Source organism: Meles meles, chromosome 10, assembly GCF_922984935.1.
Source record: "Meles meles chromosome 10, mMelMel3.1 paternal haplotype, whole genome shotgun sequence".
Taxonomy (NCBI): Eukaryota; Metazoa; Chordata; class Mammalia; order Carnivora; family Mustelidae; genus Meles; species Meles meles.
In genome coordinates, this window is record NC_060075.1 from 10,662,805 (window position 1) to 10,683,077 (window position 20,273).

At 39.1% G+C, this 20,273-nt stretch overlaps 1 protein-coding gene across 5 annotated transcripts in view; it reads left to right on the forward strand.

Annotated features, from left to right (window-relative positions):
- TPK1 (thiamin pyrophosphokinase 1) overlaps nt 1-20,273 on the forward strand; it is a 350,875-nt gene that overhangs the window by 182,868 nt on the left and 147,734 nt on the right. For all 5 annotated transcript variants that reach the window (XM_046020778.1, XM_046020781.1, XM_046020780.1 and 2 more), the window contains one exon: nt 6,889-6,984. In XM_046020778.1, the coding sequence (XP_045876734.1) occupies nt 6,889-6,984 (96 nt within the window). The remainder of the gene's footprint in view (nt 1-6,888; nt 6,985-20,273) is intronic.

Below are 20,273 nucleotides of genomic sequence, written 5' to 3' on the forward strand. Positions count from 1 at the left end.
TTTTTTCAAAAGGATCTGTTTTCTTTCCCATTAAAGAGTTTTAGAGGAGTCAGCATAATATATCCTGATAGGTTTTGTGTGTGCTAAATGTAAAAACTCATTAGCTTATATTAGTTAAGTTATTGGCAGATGGTAGATTAAGTCATCGACAATGACAATCTAAAGACTTCTCCATTGGTTTTGGCAGTTAGGTTGACACTCATTGCCTTGTAATAATTTCTTTGAGTTGTCACTAAATTCAAAAATAGTTCAGTTAGCAGCACACACAGTTCTTGGGAGAATATTAACAATATGTTGCTTACCCTAGTAATCTTTGATATGAGGTGGTCTGACTGTAGCCTCTGATGTTTCTAGAGAATCTTCGGGGGTGCCGAGATGAGCATCTGCAGCGTTCATCACTGGGCCTGGAGCCTTATGGGCACTAGCTCGTGGAACCTCTGTCTCAGTTTTAGTTGGCAGATTAGTTCCGTTACAGACGAGGAAAACAAGGTGTAGGGAGGTTCCTTTAAAGGGCTGAATCGGGGTGCCTGGGTGGCTCAGTGGGTTAAATTCTCTGCCTTTGACTCAGGTCAAAGAGAGAGCCCCGCATCGGGCTCTCTGCTCAGTGGTGAGCCTACTTCCTCTCTCTCTCTCTCTGCCTGCCTCTCTGCCTACTTGTGATCTCTGTCTGTCAAATGAATAAATAAAATCTTTTAAAAAATAAATAAAGGGCTGAATCTTTTCCCTTCTATTGAATTTCTCACATATGTATAGGGTTTAGTTGTAATCACAAAAACTTATTGTGGCATGGGTCAGGGATCGGTTGGTAAACTCCAGCCCATAGGCGAGATCTGCCCCATTGTGCTTTTCTATAACTGGCAAGCTAAGAAGTGTTTTTACATTTTTAAATGTTTGGTGGAAAAAAATCTAAAGAAGAATAATGTTTTATGGCATGTGACAATTCTCTGACCTCCAAATTTCAGTTTTATTGGAACGCATATTCCTAGTTATTTCTCTATTACCTGTAGATGCTTTTATGACACAAAGGCAGCGTGAATAGTTGGGACACGGGCCCCATGGCCTGCACAGCCTGAAAGAGCTCCTATCTGCTCCTTTGCAGAAAACTCTGCTCATCCTCGTCTAAGTGATGATTGATCTCAGGTCTTTATAAGAGACTTGATTCATTACTAAATGTTTCCTACTTGCCATTTACTATGTTGGGTTCTGGTACTGGGGATGCAGTAGCAAACAGAGGGCACAGTGCGCACCTTCATGAGGCTTATGGCTTAGAGCTCATAGCTTGGTTAATACTTTAATAGTAGTTAAGTAGATATAACAAGTTACATAATAATAAAATTATTTGGTCATTTGAATAAAATATTTTAATACTCAAGGTAGGCTATTAATAGTTTATAAAATAATGAAATTGGCTAACATAATACATTTAATTGGTTAATCTAAGCATTTAGCATAACCCTTGTTGTTTAAACATTTTTTCTTTTTTAAAAATGTAAGTATGCCACACTGAACATAAACCTACTTTTTTTTTTTTTTTTTTTTTTTAAATAAGTCAGTGAAGAATCGGGATAAGGGCAGGGGCACATGGAGAGGGGAATTTCAAACATGCTCCATGCCTAGTGTGGAGCCCGATGTGGGGCTAAATCTTATGACCTTGAGATCATGACCCTGATTTCGTGACTAATCAAGAGTCAGACACGTAACCCTGAGCCACTTAGGCATCCCTAAACGTCTCTGTTTTAGATGATTTGTGATTCTGCTGTGATTAGGATCATGCGTTGCACATACTACATACATTTTTGTGTGTGCTGTAACCATAGATGCTAGCGGTACTAGAAAATGAAGTGAGCTATTGCCATTCTAGGGCATATTCTGAAAACTCTTTTGCTAAATTTTTATTAGTTCCTTGATGTCAGTTTGATTCCTTGTCTTTGGTCTTAAGAAATGAATTAAAACTCATTCAAAGATATTCTGAATTATTTATGTAGTACTTCATAGTGCTTCGTTTGTTAGCCTCTATGTACATTGGTGGTTCTCGTTCCCTCATTGGATGTTAACTTTGATAACATTGTTAGATTTTAATTTGTTTAATTGCATATGAAACACTAATATTCGTCGCCATTTTAAGAATCTTTATTAGTCCTGCCCTAAAACAAAAGTGTTACATGATTTTCTTATGGCAGCAGTAGCATAATACCTTTGAAAAAATAATGACAACGCTGCTTTTCTGTGTTAGACTCGTTGTCTAAGGCTTATCCCTGTGTATATTTTAGAGAAGCATACCATTACTGCCATGAGGAGAGAGATGCTTTTAATCTATCCATCATTCTTCTATCCATCAAACTTCTGTTGAGTGCTTGACATGCCTTGGTATCGTCCTAGCAACTGCGATGCCGATGTTAGTTTCCCAATACTCCAGGAACATTGAGTCTTCCCTTCCTGACTGGAGATCATGCATTCCCAAACTAGCAGACAAGGATTTTGCTAGATGGCTGTTTTTGCCAGTGTATGTGTCTATGTGATTTGTTCCACTTTGGTTCATTTGCTCTCTGAGCGCACTCCCTTGTGTGTTGTAAAGTTCTACTTCTGTTAACTTTAGTAAGTTTGCTTCTTTTTTGTCTTCAATCTCCTCCAGTCTGCTAATTTATCATGTTGACCATAGGATTAGTTTACCTTATTTGTAACTTTTCTACATCTTTATGCACCTTTTATATCTGTTTTTAAATTTTGATTTCCTGGACCTTAAGGCACCTGTTTGTTATTTTAATATGAACTCATGGTATTTCCTTGATATTATAAACCATTTCATTTTCTTAATTCATATTTTCTTTTATGATATGATTCTCAACAGTGCAGTTTTTTGATGTTCATTATACCTCTATGGAGGAGAAGCTAATCGCTCATTTTCCGAGTGTCTCATTGCACTGTATTGCAGTTGGCTTTCCTTTAGAGTGTAGCTCAGCCCCGAAACCAAAATGGTATTTCACATGCCCACACTGTCCCCACTACCCATCAAAAAGAAAGGAGCAACTTAGGGATGAATAGAAGACTGACTTCCTTTCAGGTATTTACTGGATAGTGATGAAGTATGACTGGGAGTTTCTTAGTATGGAAAGAGGAAGAAAAGGAGCCTCCCCTTATCTGGCTGTCTTTCCCACACTCAGACACACACATATTTCTGTTTTACATGTTTACTAATTATGATATTCATGTTTTTATTTACCACTGGGCCATTGGTATTTGGTAGATTCCTACTTCCTCTGTACACAGTACAGTTTAATAAAGGAATAAACATCTAGTAAGCCTCTAAAAAGTAGTTGACTGGGCCTCTGGGAATTTATTTATAATTAACATTTCATGTGTCTTTTTCTGATTTTGATTCATGGAATGAGAAAGACCTGATGAGGAAATCTGTGGTCAGTTCGACACACTGGAACGGGATTTTTAAACTAGTTTGAACTTAGTGTTCCTTGCTTTTCCTTTTATGTTTGGTTATGGTTTGGAGGACATAGGTTGGGCATTATGGTTCCTCATCTTCAGAAGACTCCTTTTAGGTTAGAACAAAATTAGAATAGCCTTGATATTTACACAGACTAAAATTTGTGACATCAATCCAAATCTTTTCCTTTTGAATTCTAGTATAAAACAAAATTATTAAAAATTCAATATTAAATAATAATCCAGCTTGAAAAAGTGGTGTGTCCATAAAGGGAACTTATTATTAGAATTGAGCTATTTAAATATCTATTTGTATAATGACAAAAACTTCATGAGGCAAGTGCATAGAATGAGATTGGAGCCACCTGCTGGCTCATAAAATAATAATTTGTATCCTAAAAAATATATTCCAAGCAACTAAGGAAAATCGAAGACAGTAGTAGTTGAAACAAAAGTTTCCACTTGAACAGTGATATGTTAAATGTTAAATGTGTTTTAAGGAGTTTTGTAGTTTATACTTTGGAAGGTTTCTGTGTATTCTTAAATATACATATATCTGTTAGAAAGCTAATATTAAAAACCATTTATTAGAAAGTGATATACTCCAAATTTCCTAGCTTTTATATCTGCTAAATCTTAGATCAGTGTGAGTTTTTGTTTTGTTTTTTAAACATCTAATCCACAGTAATTCTTCACAGAATTCTTCACAGTACCCAGGGCTTCTGACTCTAACAAATGGAGTCTTACTCTATATCAAAAATAATTCTAAATAGATATTAATATATAATAGATGAGCATCACTTGCTACTTTAGAGCATTTCTGCATTTTACCTTGTCTGCAGGATTTTGATAGTTTCTCTTTGGCTTTATATTTCCCCTCTTTTAGATTTTAGTATGTTATCATAAAACCCAGAAAACAGTAAAAACATCTTCAGTTGGCCAAAGGCCTGGTATTGCACTTTGGCTAATGCTTTGTTTTGCCAGTCTCCTTTCTAGGTGTTTTAAGCTGCCCTGTGAGGGCTGTTGGGGCTGTTTGCACAGGGAATTCCTTCTCAGTCTGTGATGAGATTAGAATCATTTGAAATGACAATTCCAAGAAGCTATGGATGGCTGATAAACACCTCAGAATTTCTAGAAGTTCTTGGTTTAGATATGGTCTGCATTTTTCAGTTCTGGTAATCTGTTCCCATGTCCTGACTTAAACTCTTATGTGTGTTTGTCTTAAATTGATGAGGTAAAGCCTTGCTCATATGTTTTGGAAGAGCTCATCGCGTTACTTGTGATACCATTCTCACGGTACCAACTCTGGAGATGTTATCTGACCTTTTTGCATCAGGTGTCTAGGTATTTATTTCCACATCATTAAGAGTAAAGGATTCCTAGATCCTTAGATCCTAGATCTAAATCATAAGGATTTCTAGATGTGACAATGTTGCACCCACCTGTCCATGGCTTAGCAAATCAATTTAAATTTCTCACTTTGATTTTCTTAATCTACAAAATATTATAGTGGGACTAGATTATTTCTTGGGTTCTCATTCACTGTAATTTTTCCTGTGGATCTGTGCTGATTCTGTGACGATAACTGTGAACATAATGGTCTGTTAATCATCTGTTGTATTATCACTATTTCTATTTGACTTTCTCATTTTGTTTCCTTTTGCTGGAGCTATTATTTATATTGTCAGCCTAAAAATACAAAAGTGATTTCCCATTGTTAAAAATGCAGTAATTAGTAGTAAGATACCATGCTATCTTACCCGTTTGCCAACATAGTTTTTATTCCTCAATAATAACAGTTAAACATTTATTGAATACTTACCAGATAGAAGACTGGTGCCATGCACTAGAAATAGTAATGCATGAAACATAATTCCTGTCCTCAGCGAACTTTCAGTATAATGATTTTTTTGTGGGGGGGTGGTGGTGACAATTTAATCTCCTCAGCCCTGACAATTTCCCTGCAGTTTCTGGCATATGCTTATATCTTTCTTCTAAGTGTGTGTTAACCTGAGATGAATCAACTTCTTTATGTCCTTGCTTGGTGATTATAGTAAATTTCAGTGTACTCTGAGGGTCAGAAAAGTACGTGTCAACAATTTTGTAAAAATGACATATATCTTTTAGGGCATAGTATATTTCTGAATGATGAGAAATTAATTTTTTCATTGATCACCACCTTGTAGGACGGTAGTCATAAATGAATGAAGCCCGGGTTGAGCTTGACACATTTACAGAGACCTTGAAGTTAAAGAAGTACCGTTAAATCTACTGAGAACAGTTCTTGGAATAATTTAGGAGACAGTATGGGTGTTTTGTATCCTTGAAAACTCTTTGAATGGCAACTTTATATACTGGATTATATTTAACTTCCCCTTACTCAGCTGTTTATGAGAGACCACGAATTGTTACATTTGGGAATTAAGAAGTCTCAAGTCCCGCGTTCTGGTTGTACATGCCTTTGCCTTTGCAAGACAGTGGAGGATAAAGTGTCATTTCAGAAATACTGTTTCTCTAGCTATCTAAGTCCAGGAGTGCCCACAAGCTGGCACTGTTGTGGCTGCATAGTCATAAATATATTCCTGGTTTCCACTAACTCTCAGGTATCTGGTATAGAAGAGGCAAAGACCATATAAATTCACTTCATTATGTCCAAAAGGTAATCCAAGAGACATATTTATGCAGGTGTAGCTCTTCATGCTTCTTTTTACTTTGGGTAAGAAAAGTGCTGTAAAGGAATTTCATAGAAGAGCTGAGTTGATTTTACTTAAAATGTAGTTTTATCATTAGTTCCACAAATTTTTCCATTCATGTAAGTAAACTTAGGAGGTCTGCTTAAATTCACATTTATTTTTTAGAAATAGTTTCATTTTGGGGCGCCTAGGTGTCTCCGTGAGTTAAAGCCTCTGCCTTAGGCTCAGGTCATGATCTCAGAGTCCTGGAATCGAGCCCCGCTTCAAGCTCTCTGCTCAGCAAGGAGCCTGGCCTCCCACCGGCCCACCTGCCTCTCTGCCTACTTGTGATCTCTGTCTGTCAAATAAATAAATAAAGTCTTTAAAAAAAAAAAAAGGAAAAAGAAAAAGTTTCACTTTAACTTCAGGTAGTTTTACTGTGAATATATTTTATAATACTTGTACCAGAGTCCTTATGTTAATCTCTAATGTCATCACAGCAGTGATTCTTAAAGACCATTAATGTAGTATAAATCTGCACTTTTGTTGAATAAAATGATTGTCATAATCAGACCATTATTGTGATATTCTAACACCATTTTTGAAATGTCTTCTTATGTGAAATAAAAAAGATAATGGTACTAATGATCGGGGTATAATGTAGGCATAATAGACTATATCTATTGATACCTTGTCTTCAGTTTTTATAGTGTTTGATCTTGTTCATCATAGGCTGACATCATTATGTATTCTTACCTTTTCTCTTACTTTAAACACATAGGGATGTGAGATTATTTCAACACCTGACCAAGACCATACCGACTTCACCAAGTGTCTTGAACTTCTCCAAAAAAAGATAGAAGAAAAACACCTACAGGTAAGATACCTACCTTTTTAGTGGTTAAGAGTCTTAGTACTGAGGATGTCAAAGACCCTGTTTAAAGTTTTTACTCCTCTGAAGTGGTTACTCTTGTGCCAATGTTTTGGCTGTCATATCTTTCCTGTATATTGGATAAATGTGTTCTTAGCTGCCAAAGTGTTAATGTGTGCACTTAAATCAGAGGTCAGAGATTGAAATACCTTATAGTGGTGAAGTCACAAAATGGGTAAAGTGGACCTTATGTAAAGTTACTGAAACTGGCAGCTCACTCTTGGCCTAAAATGAGTAGCAACTTTTCATCTCTCACTCATCATTTCCATGAAGACCTGTGTATGTTTTCTTTTTATATGTGTGTTTAAATATTATGAGGGCAAAACAAGCAAATGTGGCCTATATTTGGCCCATGAGTCATCGTTACAAACTCTTACATAAGCAAAATGTGATCCACTTGAACTCAGAGAAGAGTCTGCCACGTTTCTGTCTTTGAAGACAAGCCTCGTTTATTATCCTAATTGACAAGTAGCACATTGTACAAACTGAACAGAAGAAATTGAGTGAACATTTCCCATCTCTGTTTAGCTTGAACAATACCAAATGTATTGTGCTGTTTCCAGCAATAAATTGCTGTAATTAAATATTTGTTTAACAAAAACAGAACACAGCCCATTGAGAGTTATCTGCTTCATCCAGACATAGCTGATTTTGAGTTTCTTAGAAAAGCAATGGTGTTTCAGTTTTCCTGGGATCAACACTGAAATTATTGAAAGCTGGGAATGCAATTATATATGTCAAATTGGTAGTATCTGTATCTGTAATACAATATTTGGTCATTAAGTCTGAAAATAAATAATCCTGTCTCAAACTTAACCCTGAAATACAGAGAGCCTCAAACTGAGGGAAGAGGGCAATCAGGCATTAGGTGTGTATATCATCTGGGAAACCAGTCTGGTAAGATCTTGGATAATCCCACAGGGAAGACAGAATCAAGACCTTTTAGAGCAATCCCGCTCTGAGCACAAAGGACCAGACCCTCCTCCCCACATTGTGGTTAGTCATGGCGGGAAGCTCTCAGGGAAGGTTGTGGCCTTGGTGGCTCACTGTGCTGCATCCTGGAGTTACCACGGGGCCATGACAGTCAGCTGCCCCCCTCACAGCCCTAGCGAGTTCTTTCTGGGGGAAGAGCAGCAGTGCACTTCCACGGCTGCCTCGGGCCTCTGGCATGGTTTAGGCTCAACACATTCTCCAGGCTCATCTGGCACTACTTTTTCTCTTTGTTCAGAAAAGATAACCTAGTCCCTCTCGTTCTCTGCCTTAAGGTGTTGTCTCCTCTACCTAGATTTTTTTTGCCCATCATTTGAATATTTTTCAAATTTTTTCCCTCTCTTTGCCTGTCCCACAATGGCAAAATAGGTGAGGTTGTTAAGGAAGCCCTCTCTTTTCCATTCCTCCAGGTTAGTTTCTGCCTCTTTATGTGTCTGTACCCCCTTTGTTCTCCTCCAGGGCACTCCGAACACTTCCAGTACTTGTGGTGGTTATTTCTAATTGTTTGCTGGAAGCCTTTCTTCCCAGCCTGACCATCTAGCCCACAAAGCTAGGACAGATCTGTCTTATTCACGCCTGAACAGCAGCACCTTGTGTGTAAGAGGGGCTTTGTGACTGTTGAGTGTGTGTTGTGCACTATGGGAATGCACAGGAGAGTCGAACACAACGCGGGTAGGGGAAAGGCTTCTTAGAGAAGGCTGAGACATCATAAACAGGGGTTGCATGGCAGAGGGAAGAAGAGCGTTCTGGGATAGATACTTGCTACTCAGGGAGATGGATAGCTCTTCAGTGAACAAATGGCAGGGAGTTTGAAGAGTTTTAAGGTGGACAGCAGTATGATTAGTTCGGTGTTCTAAAAAGCGTCTGTTGGATAAACGGATGGCTCCATGTCTCACAATGAAAACCGCGTGGTCTCATTAATACAACTTTCAGGTTACAGTAAATCTGATGAAATAGAGTATCTGTGAACTTCCACTCAACTTGACATTTAATCTGGAAGTACAGTGTTTCATTTGATTTAATGTCACACAAGAGAAAAACGAAATTAGAAAAATTAGCTAGGAAAATAATAAAAGATGCTCCTACCCCAAGTAAGATCATCATGAGAATGAGGGCTGTTCACAATTTCTACTTAAAATGCACTCAGTTATATAGGAAAATCTTTTATACTTCTCCACCTATTGTCCTATCAAATTATCATACGTTTCTGTTTTTCTACTTACTATTATAAATTATAAACATGATTTTGTCATCAAAGTGTCTATATTTCTTAGTAAGATTTTGCTTTGCTAACATATACTTTAAAATGTTAATTATGAGGTAAGTAATATTTAATATGTTAAGAAACTGTACTATGTGACATCTTAGAACTTTATAGAATTTGAGTTAGTCTGTCCTTATCCTAAAGGAGCTTACTATCCAGAACACGAGATTAATTTTCTAAAATTTCCCTAAATCACTACATTTATTTATTTACTTATCTATTTTAAACCTGTTCACCCTCAACTTTTATTCTTTTGCAAAAGGGTTCACCCATACATGTGACTTTTTAATGCTTTGCTTTCATGTTACCACATTATTTATCCGTAACTGAGTCATGAATAACACATTATCAGTACGCCGTCTGATACGACTGGTTCTTCAGAGAGCACGTATATTTTCTGATTTCGTGACGCATACGTGAGATCTAAACTTTTGAATTCAGTAGAAAACATTAAGAGCTGTTGCTCCAACTTTCTAAAAATGTAAGATGCGTGTGGTTTAGGAAGCAGCAGAAACAAATGTAGATGATAAGGCCCTGAGAATAACAGGCCTTATAAAATACAATTTGGAATATTTCCTACTATTATATGATGATAGAATTCACTATTTCAGTCTCTGAGATTTTATTTTTTGTTTTATTTATTTATTTATTTATTTATTTATTTATTTATCGGCTGCTTGGAGTTTCTTTTCCACTTGGTGCAAGGCACGCGGTTCCAGGGTGGGGGAAGATTTGCTTGTGGCTTGGATGGTGAAGACTGGGATCCTCTCAACCTCCTTTTTGGTGTTTTGCTATTTTGATATGAGAGAACCCAACTGCTTCTGCTTGGGGCAGCCTGCCTAGTCTACAGGAAAGGGAGGGGCGAGGCGGGGAGGTGCTCTCATATGACCAGTGCCTCCCGAATCCCGGCGGTGGCCACTCAGGATGGTTGGTTTCCCGTGTTGGCTTTGCCAGGCCGGCCACCAGGCTGCTTCCTCATGGCTTCCAGAGCCAAGTCACAGGTGATCCTGCCGCTGGAGCCTGAGGAGACTCCAAGCGTTGTGGGGACTCCAACACTGGAGCCCTGAATGGGAGAGCAGACTTCCCGAAGAAGCTTGCCCACCAGGGACCTGGGTCGGCCTTGGGGAGAGCCAGGTGGCGAGGGATGGCTTCCCCGGCGTACTCCGCACTTCTGCAGGAGCGGTTACTGTCAGTGGAGCCCAGGCGGCCCTGGTAGTACTCGTGGGTGGCCGTGAGCGCGCCACTGCAGGGGGCAGCTGCTGTGCTCCTGCAGACCTGTGCACGCAAGGGTCAGGGTATTGCTCCGGTCACCCGCTGCCCCCCAGGAAGGGCATTCCCCACTAGAGGTAGTCTCTGAGGTTTTAAACACAGATTTAACGTTAGACAAAATTTGGGCAGAAAATTGCAATATTGGGCAAAAAATTGTCAATTGCACACTGTTGGTTGTATAGATTTAAATGCATACTAGTTTTATTTGCTGAAACTTTAATACATTTTATCCCCCTTGTACCATATTATTTTCTTAATCAATTTTTCAATCAAATAATGTAGGATGCTGAAACAGTGCTATATGAATAAGAGTAAATGCCTAAATTTTATACACACAAATATCAATAATTACAATTAAATACTATGTAAAGACTATGGGATCATTACATACTAAGTTTTTTAAAATTATTTCAATAGCCTGAGCAGATATTGGATTGGATTGTGACTTGTATGTATCAGAATAGTTTCTATGCATTATGTCTGAATTAGAGTTCTTGACTATTGAGATTAGGTGAGGAATATTAGATAGTCTTTCTATTTAATTCCTACATGGTATCTCTCAGATAGATACATTATGTTTAGACATCTGCAAATGCTGTGAATTTTAGAATATTTATGTCCACAGATTATCAATGTTGGGTTAGGTGTACGTTACTGTTTTGTAATGGACTAATGGCTTTGTTGTATGTTCATACTAAATATCTGTTGCTTCTCACTTGCAGAGGATAATTAAGACTGTATCTGATTAGAATGATTACTCATATCACTGTAATGAGCTCTGACTCACAGTGTTGTGGGAGGAACCATGATAGTGCTCTGAGAAATATCTTCCAAGGGTCTCTGGTGTCCTCAGTACCGTCTTCTCTGATGGACCCATGTATTCGGCAAGATTCCAGTCTCCTCAAAAGTAGAATTTAATACATCTGTTGTGTGTGTCAGAGTGTATTCTGGAAAGGGATGACAACTAACTTCACAGTAGAGAGACTTGGCAGATACCACCTTAATCAGGTAATCAAACAATGTCAGCGAAAATCCTTGCTGATAACCCATGCCCCTCTCGATAACACCAAGGGTGCTAAGGGCACTTGAGAAGTTCTTCCCTAAAACCCATAATCCGAGTTTCATCTTTGAAATGAAATCAAAGAAAGTCAAATTGAATATTCTCCTGAATACCTGACCAGTGTTTTCAGGGTCACGACAGATAAGAAAAGATCAAAAAACTGTCACAGACCTGAGGAGATGAAAGAGACATGAAAACTAAATGCAGGGGTTGTTCTGATTTGTCTCTGAACTGGAACAGGGCATTAGCGGAAAACTGGCAAAATGGGAACAAAGCCTAGAGTTTAGTTACTAGTAGTATTTGTGAAGGTTAGTTGGAAGGTACGTAGTCAGGGAAGGGGCCCCGGTCCTAAGGGGAATCCACCCTTAAAAGAATTTTACACCATCCTGGAAGGAGCCCTCCGTGGCAAAAACCTGATTAGATGACAGGCACATGGAGGGTTAATCAGATTAAAAAAGCCCGCTAACAAGCCCATAAAACCCCCTAGATTTAGAAACTCCTGTAGCCACCCTCTCGGGTCCCCTCCTTCTTTGGGAGCTTTGTACAGCTTCCCTGTCATTCAGAAAACCTTGCTCTGCTACCCACCACTCTGCCTGGTCTCCCTCTTCATTCTCTGAAGTGGCGTGACCAAAAACCACAGGAGGGAGAAGAAATCCTCTGACAGTATGTTGGTGTCAGTCTTGTGTGGAATAAGTGTGTATCATGGTTACAGACGATGTTAGTACTGGTCAAGCCTGGGTGAAGGGTATAATCCCTGTACTATCTTGGTGACTTTTCACTAAGTCTGGAATTATTCCAAAATAAGAGGCTTACTTGGAGACATATCTTGAAAGAAGTTGCTGTGGCTGATATCGAGGAGGTTACTGCCTATGTTCTCTAGGATTCTGATGGATTCCTGTCTCACGTTGAGGTCTTTTATCCATTTCGAGTTTATCTTTGAGTACGGTGTAAGAGAATGGTTGAGTCTTTGAGTACGGTGTAAGAGAATAGTTGAGTTTCATTCTCCTACATATCGCTGTCCAGTTTTCCCAGCACCATTTATTGAAGAGACTGTCTTTTTTCCACTGTATATTTTTTCCTGTTTTGTCGAAGATTATTTGACCATAGAGTTGAGGGTCCATATCTGGATTCTCTACTCTGTTCCACTGGTTTATGTGTCTGTTTTTATGCCAGTACCACGCTGTCTTGGTGACCACAGCTTTGTAGTAAAGCTTGAAATCAGGTAACGTGATGCCGCCAGTTTCGTTTTTGTTTTTCAACATTTCCTTAGCAATTCGGGGTCTCTTCTGATTCCTTACAAATTTTAGGATTATTTGCTCCAGCTCTTTGAAAAATACTGGTGGAATTTTGATCGGAATGGTATTAAAAGTATAGATTGCTCGGGGCGCCTGGGTGGCTCAGCTGGTTAAAGCCTCTGCCTTCAGCTCAGGTCATGGTCCCAGGGTCCTGGGATTGAGCCCCGCGTTGGGCTCTCTGCTTGGCTGGGAGCCTGCTTCCTCCTCTCTCTCTGCCTGCCTCTCTGCCTACTTGTGATCTCTGTCAAATAAATAAATATTTTTTTAAAAAAAAGTATAGATTGCTCTAGGCAGTATAGACACTTTAACAATGTTTATTCTTCTGATCCAAGAGCATGGAACAGTCTTCCATCTTTTTGTGTCTTCTTCAGTTTCTTTCATGAGTGTTCTGTAGTTCCTCGAGTACAGATCCTTTTCCTCTTTGGTTAGGTTTATTCCCAGGTATCTTATGGTTCTTGGTGCTATAGTAAATGGAAATGATTCTCTAATTTCCCTTTCTGTATTTTCATTGTTAGTGTATAAGAAAGCCACTGATTTCTGTACATTGACTTTGTATCCTGCCACGTTACTGAATTGCTGTATAAGTTCTAGTAGTTTGGGGGTAGAGTCTTTGGGGTTTTCCATATAAAGAATCATGTCATCTGCGAAGAGAGAGAGTTTGACTTCTTCATTGCCAATTTGGATACCTTTTATTTCTCTTTGTGGTCTGATTGCCGTTGCGAGGACTTCTAATACTATGTTGAACAAGAGTGGTGAGAGTGGGCATCCTTGTCGTGTTCCTGATCTCAACGGGAAGGCTGCAAGCTTTTTCCCATTGAGGATGATACTTGCTGTGGGTCTTTTAGATAGATTTTATGAAGTTCAGGAATGTTCCCTCTATCCCTATACTTTGAAGCGTTTTCATCAGGAACGGATGCTGGATTTTGTCAAATGCTTTTTCTGCATCAATTGAGAGGACCATGTGGTTCTTCTCTCTTCTCTTATTAATTTGTTCTATCACATTGATTGATTTGTAAATGTTGAACCATCCTTGTAACCCAGGGATGAATCCCACCTGGTCACGGTGGATAATCTTTTTAATGTGCTGCTGGATCCTGTTTGCTAGGCTCTTGTTGAGAATCTTAGCATCCATATTCATCAGTGATACTGGTCTGAAATTCTCTTTTTTGGTAGGGTCTTTGCCTGGTTTGGGGATCAGGGTAATGCTGGCTTCATAAAAAGAGTCTGGAAGCCTTCCTTCTGCTTCAATTTTTTGAAACAGCTTCAGGATATGTCTCCAAAGGCAAAGGAAACAAAAGCAAAAATGAACTTTTGGGACTTCATCAAGATCAAAAGCTTCTGCATAGCAAAGGAAACAGTCAACAAAACAAAAAGGCAACCCATGGAATGGGAGAAGATATTTGCAAATGACAGTACAGACAAAAGGTTGATATCCAGGATCTATAAAGAACTCCTCAAACTCAACACACACAAAACAGATAATCAGATCAAAAAATGGGCAGAAGATATGAACAGAAGAAGACTCTTCTCCAATGAAGACATACAAATGGCTATCAGACACATGAAAAAATGCTCATCATCACTAGCCATCAGGGAGATTCAAATTAAAACCACATTGAGATATCACCTTACACCAGTTAGAATGGCCAAAATTAGCAAGACAGGAAACAACGTGTTGGAGAGGATGTGGAGAAACGGGAACCCTCTTCCACTGTTGGTGGGAATGCAAGTTGGTGCAGCCAATTTGGAGAACAGTGTGGAGATTCCTGAAGAAATTAAAAATAGAGCTTCCCTATGACCCTGCAATTGTACTGCTGGGTATTTACCCCAAAGATACAGATGTAGTGAAAAGAAGGGCCATCTGTACCCCAATGTTTATAGCAGCAATGGCCACGGTTGCCAAACTGGGAAAGAACCAAGATGTCCTTCAACGGACGAATGGATAAGGAAGATGTGGTCCATATACACGATGGAGTATTATGCCTCCATCAGAAAGGATGAATACCCAACTTTTGTAGCAACATGGATGGGACTGGAAGAGATTATGCTGAGCGAAATAAGTCAAGCAGAGAGAGTCAAGTATCATATGGTCTCACTTATTTGTGGAGCATAACAAATAACATGGAGGACATGGGGAGATGGAGAGGAGAAGGGAGTTGAGGGAAATTGGAAGGGGAGATGAACCATGAGAGACTATGGACTCTGAAAAACAACCTGAGGGTTTTGAAGGGACGGTGGGTGGGGGGTTGGGGAACCAGGTGGTGAATAATAGGGAGGGCACGTATTGCATGGAGCACTGGGTGTGGTGCAAAAACAATGAATACTGTTACACTGAAAATAAATAAATTAATTAAAAAGAAAAAAAGAGACTTACTTGGGGGAAAAAAAAAAGATGCTCACTGTTTCCAGTATACTCTGTCAATCAGGTGGTGTGATCTTCTTGTGATAAGACTCAGTGTAACAGAATAAAAAGGCAAGTACTTCTTAGCACTTAGGCAAATCCAAATACCTTTCTATGAACTTTTTGACCTTTAAAGTGTTTCCTCAAAAAGTCTCAACTTTTGAGTCTCTATTGCATATTTTGGCAGCTGCTTCATGTGAAAACTATGCCTGCTTGAAAATCTTTGCTGGAAACTTGATGATCCTTAAACTGTGATAACAGCCTAGGTCCTCAAACTGCCTGGTTTCCCAGGACATCAGAGAAGGGTTGGATTTAATCGAAGAGAACTGGCATTCGATAGCATTTTCTCAGGGTTGGCTCCAGAAGGAGGAACCCTGCTCCTTCCTGTACTGCCTCTCTACCTTGGTCTCCATCACCACCTTCGTTTTCACCAGTCCCTTCCCAGAGGGATATTTTCTCCCACTTCTGTGCTGTTAACTTCCTCCTTTATACAGTCATCCAGAATGCCGAGGATATTTGTGAGTTCTGACGGGAAAGCCAGAAGAACTTCATTTCAGTATCTAAAAGAAAATTCTTCATCCTTCTCACAGAATCCTATTTTCTCTTTATTTTCTGTCCCATGCACTGGCACTACCATCCTCCACCGGGCAGAAACCTGAGAGTCGCCTTCTGTTTTTCTACCCTGTCCCTTACCAGTTGGTCACAGCTCCTTTAATTCTGTAGGTATCCCTTTTGCCACTTTCTCTTTCCAGTCTTACTGAAACTAGGTTATTTCTCACTTGGGTTATTTTGTTACCTTCTGTTTGACATCTTTCACTCTGTTCTCTTACTAAAACTCCTATCTTAGGTATTAACTGCATATCTGCCTAAAATCTTTATTGCCTCCTAGTTATTTATTCAATAAATATTTGTTCAATAAATAAATGTATTTTTGGTAATATTAATGCAAAATCCAGAGGGCTTCATGGCAAACCTTAACTCATTTCTTCTTTGAAGGGATTTTTTCCTTAAAAAGATTTTATTTATTTATTTGGCAGAGAGAGACACAGCTAGAGAGGGAACAGAAGTAGGGGGAGTGGGAGAGAGAGAGAGAAGCAGACTTCCTGTGGAGCAGGGAGCCCAATGTGGGGCTGAGCTGAAGGCAGCCACTTAAGTGACTGAGCCACTCAGGCACCCCTCCTGACTGAGCCACCCAGGCGCCCTGAAGGGATCTTCTTATTAGCATTCTTGATATCCTATTAATTTTCCTGCAACATGTGTTTAGATGATTTATCTTTCCAGTTGTGCCTACCAATTGTGATAGTAAATATGTTTATTATTGAAAGAGTTGCTTCCAGTGCATTGTGGTTTCTTTGTTCAAGTTTTTCTTTAAATTCTAGTTAGTTATGGGGCGCCTGGGTGGCTCAGTGGGTTAAAGCCTCTGCTTTCAGCTCAGGTCATGATCCCAGGGTCCTGAGATCGAGCCTGGCGTCAGGCTGTCTGCTCAGCAGGGAGTCTGCTTCCTCCTCTCTCTCTGCCTTCCTCTCTGCCTACTTGTGATCTCTATCTGTCAAATAAAAAAAAAAAATAAAAAAAATAAATTTTAGTTAGTTAATATATAATATTAGTTTCAGGTATAAAATTTAATGATTCATCATTTAAATATAACACCCAGTGCCCATCATACCAAATCCCCTTCTTAATGCCCATTATCTGTTTAACACCCCTCCCCCCCAAGGCCCACCTCCCCTCCAGCATTCCTCAGTTTGTTTCCTGTAGTTAAGAAGAGTCTTTTATGGTTTGCCTCTTCTCTCTCTTTTTTTTTAACTTCCTTCCCCTATATTCATCTCTTTTGTTTCTTAAATTCTACATACGAGTGAAATCATATGGTATTTGTCTTTCTCAGACTGACTTATTTCACTTAGCATAATACACTTTAGCTCTACCCATGTTGCAAATGGCAAAATTTTATTCTTTGATGGTGGAGTAAAATTCCGTTGTATTACACACACACACACACACACACACACACACACACACACACACACACACACCCCACCCATCTTCTTTTTCCATTCATCAGCTGATGGACATTTGTGCTCTCTCCGTAGTTCGGCTATTGTTGACAATGCTGCTGTAGACATTAGAAACATTGGGGTGCATGTGCCCCTTTGGATCTGTTTCGTATCCTTTGGGTAAATACCTAGTAGCACAATTGCTGGGTCATAGGGTAATTCTATTTTTAACTTTTTGAGGAAACTCCATACTGTTTTTCCAAAGGGGCTGCACCAGCTTGCATTCCCACCAACAGTGTAAGAGGGTTCCCCTTTCTCCACATCCTCTCCAACATCTGTTGTTTCCTGACTTGTTAATTTTAGCCGTTCTGACGGGCATGAGGTGGTATCTCATTGTAGTTTTGATTTGTATGTCCCTGACAACGAGTGACATTGAGCATCTTTTCATGTGTCTGTTAGCCATTTGTATGTCTTCTTGGGAAAAATATGTGTTCATGTCTTTTGCCCATTTCTTAACTGGATTACTTGTTTTTTGGGTGTTAAGTTTAAGTTCTTCATAAATACTAACCCTTTATCACATATGTCATTTGCAAATATCTTCTTCCATTCTGTAGGTTGCCTTTTAGTTTAATTGATTGTTTTCTTCACTGTGGAGAAGCTTTTTATCTTGATAAAGTCCCAATGTTTCATTTCTGCTTTTGTTTTACTTGTGTCCCACAGTATGTCTAGTAAGAAGTCGGTATGGCTAAGGTCAAAAGAGGTTGCTGCCTGTGTTCTCTAGGATTTTGGTGGCTTTCTGTGTCACATTTAGGTCTTTCATCTGTTTTGAATTTATTTTTGTGTATGGTGTAAGAGAGTGGTCTTTCTGCAAAATCAGAATAATAATCTAATTATACCAGCACGTTATGAGGCAAAGCACTTCATTGCCTTCCATAAAATCCTTAATAAAAATATAACAGCTATAGTATTCATAGTCATATATTATTGTATATTTTAGGTCTTATCATCTGTCATATATTTTACATAATGTATTCATATATTTATATCATACATTTTGTTAATTATAGAAGATATATAATTTATATGTGATTTTGTTAATTATGTTTATTTTATAAGATTAAATTTTATGTATTTCACAAAATGCAATATAAATATATTGTACTTTTTAAATTTTACAATAAATTTCATAGAGTATTATGGTTTTAGAATTAGTGTTTTATTTATTTACTTACTTATTTTTTAAAAATGTGATATTTTGACTTTTCTTTTTCAGATTTTATTTATTTATTTGACACAGAGAGAGAGATCACAAGTAGGCAGAGAGGCAGGCAGAGAGAGAGAGAGACAGGGAAGCAGGCTCCCCGCCGAGCAGAGAGCCGGACATGGGGCTCCATCCCAGGACCCTGAGATCATGACTTGAGCTATAGGCAGAGGCTTAACCCACTGAGCCACCCAGGTGCCCCTAGACAGTGTTTATTTAAAACGAGTTAGAGACTATATCCCAGGTTCATGGACTCACCATACCATTGTTTTGGACATATTCTTATTTCACTTGAAATGAATGGAGGACTCCTTACATATTGAAGTGTTTCTCAGGGGATGCCTTCAACTTTCCTTATTCCGAGGGAACTGGTGAGAATGGTATCTGTGTGCTTAGTAATGGAATCCAGTAGGGAGGTGAGTTGCACAACCCAGCTAACCGTTGTTTGCACCTTGCCTTTGGTGCAGCAAGAAAATGGGGCATGCTCTGACTTCCCTAACCCTGTGATAGCCATTGTGTGCCTTACACTCATGGAGGGGTGTAGTTAGAGTCTAGAGTTGCAACAGCAGACTTCCTCCCTTCAGATATACTGTCAAAGCTACTGAGGATCTTCTTCCAATTGCTTTAACAAACTTTTGCACGGTACTGTCTCAGTTGTTATATTTGGTTAGGTGACTGAGCTCATGGCCCTGACTGACCCTCCAGTCCAATAGAGGACACAGACGCACATATAACCACAGAATAACTCAGACTACAGTAAATGTTGTAACATGCCTCTGCAGAAAAGAGTCAACTTTTTTTTAGTAAATCGTTTATATAGAACTCTTCTCTGTTTTACCTTTAACTTTTCTTTGGAGAAAATGGGATAATATAATTGTTTTTCTAAGGAAATCGCAGCTCAAATCCATGAGGCCTTCCACGACCTCCCTTTTTGAATAACACCCCTCACCCTGCCTCCTCTCCCTTTCCTTGACTCAGCAGTCCTCATCCCCTTGTCTGCTGGGCCTTCTCCATCACATCTGTCACCATCTGACATTTAGGAAGTTTGTTTATGTTACATCTCCACTCACAGAAATGTAAATATCATGTGGACAGGTAATTGTACATGTCCATTCTCTGCAACATTCCCAGGACCTACGACAACACCTGGCCCACAGTGGGCACTCCACAGATACTTACCGAATGAGTGAATGTGCATGGATATGGAAGAATCCTCTTTAAGCAAATCCTTGTTATCAAATGTTGGTAAATTATACTAAGTAATCTACTTTAATGAGGCTCATTCTACTGCTCCAGCTCTTGTTCCATTAATAATGGAAAATTTGGGGGGTTTGGCAGTACATGGAGCTATTATTCAGTCATTTATACTTTCAGTTTTTCTCTTCATTTTTAAAAAAATTTTATTTATTTATTCGATAGAGAGAGATCACAAGTAGGCAGAGAGGCGGGGGAGTGGGGGTGGGAGAAGCAGACTCCCTGCTGAGCAGAGAGCCTGATTCAGGGCTTAGGACCCTGAGATCATGACCTGAGCCAAAGGCAGAGGCTTTAACCCACTGACCCACCCAGGCACCCCTTTTCTCTTCATTTTAAGGGTAGGGGAGGACATATGTATGTGTGGTGAGTAATTAAAAATGGTATATGTAATGCCTTCTTTACATTTTATTAATTGGTATCTTCTAGATCTTGCTGCTTTTTCTAAGT